Raw genomic sequence first — 5,919 nt, 5'->3', positions numbered from 1 at the left:
TAACGCATGCGGGTATCACGTCCTCCTAAGCCTATTTTGAATAAACTTCAATGGATGTCCACCAAATTTTAATAAAGACCTACAATGATAATTCTTATGAATTATGAGCCATCATATTCATTAATAAAACAAAATTAAAACCATTGTTTGAAATATAAATAAAACATTACAATTTACAACATTTTATAATATTAGCATACAAAACAGATGTTATTATAAATATGTATTTTTAACAATAATTCTTACTTAACTATTTTAATTTTAGAAGTTAATTGTTGACTTTTATGATATCTGATCAATTATTTATTTTCAGATACATCAGAATGTGTTCAAACTATTGATTTCGACAGTGTATTATGTTTGTCTCTAAAAATGACATTGTTATCCAATACAAATTGTCTTCTATTGGCATGTGGTTTATCAAATAGCAAGATACAGTTGTATTTAAATGATTTTAGCAATGGCGATTCAGTATTTCTTCCTAGCCATTCTTTAATAGGTCATGAAGATTGGGTTCGTTCATTAGATTTTATATCTGAAGGTGAATACGGTGTATGCTTATCAATTTACAAACTTAGTTACAACAATTTTGAACGTATAACCAGAGAATTAATATTCTCATAATATTACATATTTTACTTAATAAAAATATGTACCCATTAAACTGTTTACATAATATATATTTTTTTAGATAATTTAGGGAATTTATATCTTGCTAGCGGATCTCAAGATTCTGTAATAAGATTGTGGAAATTTACAGTTGAAAAAAGTTATAACAATTGCATATCAAATAAAGAATTTGATGATACATTAAAATTAGAGAGTAAAACATTTAATGTGACTAAACAAGATGGTTCTGACTGTATTTATATGATTCAATTAGAAACTGTTATATCAGGACATGATGGTTGGATTTATGGAGTGCATTGGAAACCTAATTATTTCACAGGTAAATTATTCAAAGAAAATTAATCGTAGTTCCCTTTAGCAGTGTTTCCCAACCTAAGGGACGCAATGTGTTTTTTATGAATCAAAGTGTATTTTAAGATTAAAAGATTAAACTATACAGTTATGCCTAGTGCCTACTATAATATGACAGAATAATTAAAATGGGTTGTCTGGCAGAAAAGGGTCTTATGGTGGCATTATCAAAAAGGTTGAGAAACATTGATTTATAGTATATTAAGCGTTAAGAAATCCGTGTTTTAAAATAAAAGTAGAAATTATGACTAATATAAATCTATAACAAAAACATTTACAAAACATTTAACTCAAACCCATGGTCTTAAATAAGACTCTGCTCAAACCTAAAATAATGTACAATATGTCCTGTGAAGAAGTGACCAGCCGGCGTCATATGATGATATACATAAGCTTAGAAAAATATTAACATTTTATATTTTTATAAAACAAATTGAAATGTAGCTCTGGCCAGTTAAAAATTATCATTTTTGAAAGGAAATCACATATAACTCCAAATAACGCTTTATAAACAACAGTTTTATTTTTATTTTATTATTCTGCAGAATAATACCTAGAATACCTTAAACATTTGTCTTTGTCAATCTTACATATTTGTGAGTACATACTTCATTTAAGCTCGTTGTCCAGTAATTATTGTCAATTGGCAATAGTAAATATAAGGTAAGGTAGGTTGAGTTTGGTTTGAAAAAAAAGTTGAATTGACCATAACTAAAAAAAATAAAATGTTTGATCCTCCCGCATTCGGCCCGCGTACCATTTGTCATTGGCCCGGGCTACATTTCAATTTAGTTTATAAAAATATAAAATATTAATATTTTTCAGTATTTTATTTTTTTATATTTATAAATTTATTAAAATCGATATAATGTTTATCGTAAAATGTAAATATAAATTCTTATCTATACTTTATTCCAAAGAATAAACACCCACTTTTATGTAGCAAAACCGGTTTTGCCCGTGGCCGCTGTGGTATTTCTTATTTGGAATGGAGTATAGTATTGAACTATTAAATGTAAATAATATTATATTATTTATATGGAAATAGTTAACATTAGTGTTTTTTTTTCTTTCTATGTTCTCTAGCCCGCTAGATTTTTGCACATTCAAAATTGGCCACCTAGTAGCATTGAGTTGCCCATCTCTGGCATAAGGTATACAATCTATAACGCCAGATGGTTAATTCTTCACGGAACACATTGTAATATTAATGATAAGAAAATTTTAACTTTCACCATTTTTTGTGTGAAATCAGTCAAAAACTGAATACCTATATCTTGTTATACCTATTATATTCTAGATTATATTTCAGAGAAAAAAATGGAGTTACTTTCAGTTTCTATGGATAAAACATTGGCGGTTTGGGCATATGATGAAGACAGTGGTCTTTGGGTGGATATAATAAGGTTGGGCGAAGTTGGTGGTAATACATTAGGGTTTTATGGTGGGAAATTTTCTCCTGATGGTAATAGTATATTAGCTCAAGGTCACAATGGATCATTTCATCTATGGACAAAAGTATGCAATGAAAACAAATATTGAAAACTAATTAGAAATCATCTATTTACATACATCTATTCTCCAGAATAAAAATGGTAGTTGGACTCCTGGAGTTACAATTGGCGGTCATTTTGGATCTGTTGAGGACATTGCTTGGGATCCAGAAGGCAAATATATTGTTTCTGTAAGTTCTGACCAGACTTCAAGAATTCATGCTCAATGGTTGAAATCAAACAAACCAGTTAACAATTTACACTCTTATGTAAGTTTTTTCTTATTGTCCAATTATTTATTTATTTGAAATTTACAAGTAAAGCTAATATAATCATATGATGTATGTTTATTAATTGTATGACAAGTGCAGAAATCAGATGAAGGATCAGACTAGTGGTTCAAATAAATAAATCTCAATATGTATTTAATATTTTTTTTTAATATTAGTATATAACTAAAATTTTGGGAATCTTAAAATGTATTATATAATTTAACCATCTTATAACTTATATATATTGCTTATAAGCTGATTATTTTTTTACTAAAAAAATTATTTGTGGGGCCCAAACTACCATATTTGCTCTACTAAAGCATGCAACATTGCAACTAGTCTTGAATGAATAATATAACTAACCTGATTCTTACATCAAATAAAAAAGGAGTCCCAAAATAGATTCCCAACAATTTACTATTTGTTTTAGAATTGGCATGAAATGGCACGACCTCAAGTTCATGGATATAATATGTCTAGTGTTGCTATGTTGTCGAGTATAAGTTTTGTATCTTCAGCTGAGGAAAAAGTGATTAGAGCATTTCAAGCACCCTACAATTTTTTAGAAAATATGAGTCAACTAGCTAAAATTAATTTTGACTCTGTTGGTAAATATATTTTTATTCTTAAAATTATTAATTTTATTAAAAAAATAAATTTTTATTTAATATTTATTCAGTTATTTCTGAGATTTTATTTATTTTGTTTTTGTAAAATAATATTGTTTTATTAATTTTCGTTAAGATATCACAAAATGTCCACTTGGTGCTTCTGTTCCATCACTTGGGTTATCAAATAAAGCAGTGTCTGAAGATGACTTTAAAAATAATACTAGTCAACCAAAAAAGAAAGATTATCCAGAACATTATTTTATTCCTTTGTCTTTAAATCGTAAGTGTTTTTAAAAATTAAAAATATACTTTTTATTCTACCTCCTACGACTTACTATATAATTATGTACATAATTTAATGGAGATTCTATACTCCGGCATTATCGTTTCGCGCATGTAGACTGATGGTGGTGACTGATCCGAAGCATAATTTTCCCCCATTTATTTGTGCCTCAATGGTATAGGTTGTATATATACAAACGATTCCGTCCAGTGTTGCTAAACGTAACGAACATTAACAAACCTTTGTCGTTGGGGACAGTGGGGATGTGCGGGATCTGAGGCGTTTTGATCGGGATATGGTATTGTTCTCTCGTGGACCGGAGTATAATTGATAATATTCTTGGTAACTTAAAATACAAAGACATTGAATATAATTCAAATTATTGAACAATGAACATTTATAATTAACAAAAAACATAAGTGTTATAATAATATTTTAAGGGGATTTGCTTTTGATATTCTTCAAATTTTTTTATGTATTTTGAATAATTACAATAATTTTATTGTTATGTCCCATTCTTTCCGTTACCAGCAATACTTTTTATACAAATTTACCTAATTTATATGACATTATTTTATATTAGAACCTCCAACTGAAGAAGATTTAATTCAAAATACATTATGGCCTGAAATTCAAAAACTTTATGGTCACGTTTATGAAGTTTACTGTTTAGCATCTTCATTTAACCATAAATGGTTAGCCTCAGCAGCAAAAGCTACATCCTTAGAGCTGGCTTCTATTATAATATGGTAATTGAAATAAAATAAACTATGTAATAATATGTTTATATGTAAAATTGAATTAGTTTAAAAACCAAGAATTCACTAAAAACTCAGTCAAATTTTAAAATTTTGATTTTTTTCAGGAATACAGAAAATTTCCAACAGATACAAAAGTTAATATCACATAATTTAACTGTAACTCAATTGGCTTTTTCACCAGATAGTAGAAATCTTCTATCTGTTTCACGTGATCGTACTTGGTCATTATTTGAATATGATATAAAAACAAACTCTTTTATTATTATAAGTAAATCAGATAAACACACCGGTATTCATACGCGAATAATATGGTGTTGTGCCTGGACTCATGATTCGGTATACTTTGCTACTGGATCTAGAGATGGAAAATTAGTAATTTGGGGTCGAAATGATCAAAGTGTTGATAGCAAAATTACTTACTGTGCCAAAACCAATCCTTTAATAGTATCAGATAAGAGTTTTACAGCTGTAGCGTTTGCTCCAACACTAATTAGTGAATGTAAGAAAACCTACTTATTGGCTGTTGGTGCTGATAGTGGAAATATTAGTTTATATAAATGGAGTTCTGAAGATAAATCTGTTACACCTTGGTTTAAAATTGCTGATTTGATCAATGAGTATCCTTTTACTTAAGCTGAATACCAATAATTAATAATACATGTTTTATAAATTACTTTATCATTAAATTTGTCGCTTTAAATATATATTGTTTCCTTAAATAACTACTATTTTAGATTTGGACATCATTTAACAGTAAAGAAAATTAAGTTTCAACCATTACTGTGTAAAACTGACTTAAGATACAGAAAGGGTATTCTACAAATGGCATCTTGTGGTGCAGACATGATGGTTAGAATTTATGACATATATTTAAAAGACTTCTCTTAGTTGTATTATTTTGTAAAATAAATTAATTTTACAGTTAATCATTTGTTAATAAATATGCAATTTTTTCAAATTATCAAATATCAATATACTAACTAATTTCAACAAAATTAGTGACTCACTTGTATCTTAATTTGTACTTGATTTCAATTACTACCTACCTGGCCATTATATTATGTTGTGTTTGAATACATATTCCTGTACATATTTAAATTGGCATTTCCTAATTCCAATTCAAACATGCAGACTAAGGTTTCCACAATACCTTATCCACATCTAAGTAGTATGAAACTTGTACACTAATAATTAATTTATTTATTTTAATGGAATTTATTCAATCAACTAAAATTTAAAGGTAAATTAAAACTTTCATCAGAGGATATATATATAGATATGTAAAACTTCTAACACTATTAAAACTATTTTTGATTAACTGAGTTATTCTGTGGTATAGACCACACGGATATAGATACTATGGTTGCACGACGGCCCATATTGGATCAAAGCGCTGAGCGGCGCCGAATGTTCTTATCAATCCTGACGAAAAGTCGCGTTTTACTAGCGCCCTCTATAACTACTATTAAGTTACGGTAACCAAGCCGGGCTACCTACCCACGGTGGAGCGCTAGTATG

At 28.5% G+C, this 5,919-nt stretch overlaps 1 protein-coding gene across 4 annotated transcripts in view; it reads left to right on the top strand.

Moving 5' to 3' along the window:
* Positions 1-5,419, top strand: part of LOC100159144 (probable elongator complex protein 2) — a 10,345-nt gene extending 4,926 nt beyond the window's left edge. For 3 of the 4 annotated variants that reach the window (XM_016806943.2, XM_016806944.2, XM_029487664.1), the window contains exons 5-13: positions 314-541; positions 692-949; positions 2,282-2,499; positions 2,567-2,743; positions 3,177-3,354; positions 3,491-3,637; positions 4,224-4,389; positions 4,506-5,018; positions 5,136-5,419. In XM_016806943.2, the coding sequence (XP_016662432.1) occupies positions 314-541; positions 692-949; positions 2,282-2,499; positions 2,567-2,743; positions 3,177-3,354; positions 3,491-3,637; positions 4,224-4,389; positions 4,506-5,018; positions 5,136-5,289 (2,039 nt within the window). In that variant the 3' untranslated portion in view covers positions 5,290-5,419. The remainder of the gene's footprint in view (positions 1-313; positions 542-691; positions 950-2,281; positions 2,500-2,566; positions 2,744-3,176; positions 3,355-3,490; positions 3,638-4,223; positions 4,390-4,505; positions 5,019-5,135) is intronic. The other variant, XM_008187885.3, reaches the window with a different exon arrangement.
* The last annotated feature ends 500 nt before the right edge of the window (positions 5,420-5,919 follow it).

Source organism: Acyrthosiphon pisum, chromosome A1 (genome assembly GCF_005508785.2).
Source record: "Acyrthosiphon pisum isolate AL4f chromosome A1, pea_aphid_22Mar2018_4r6ur, whole genome shotgun sequence".
NCBI lineage: Eukaryota > Metazoa > Arthropoda > Insecta > Hemiptera > Aphididae > Acyrthosiphon > Acyrthosiphon pisum.
This window is presented reverse-complemented; position numbering and strand designations above follow the sequence as displayed.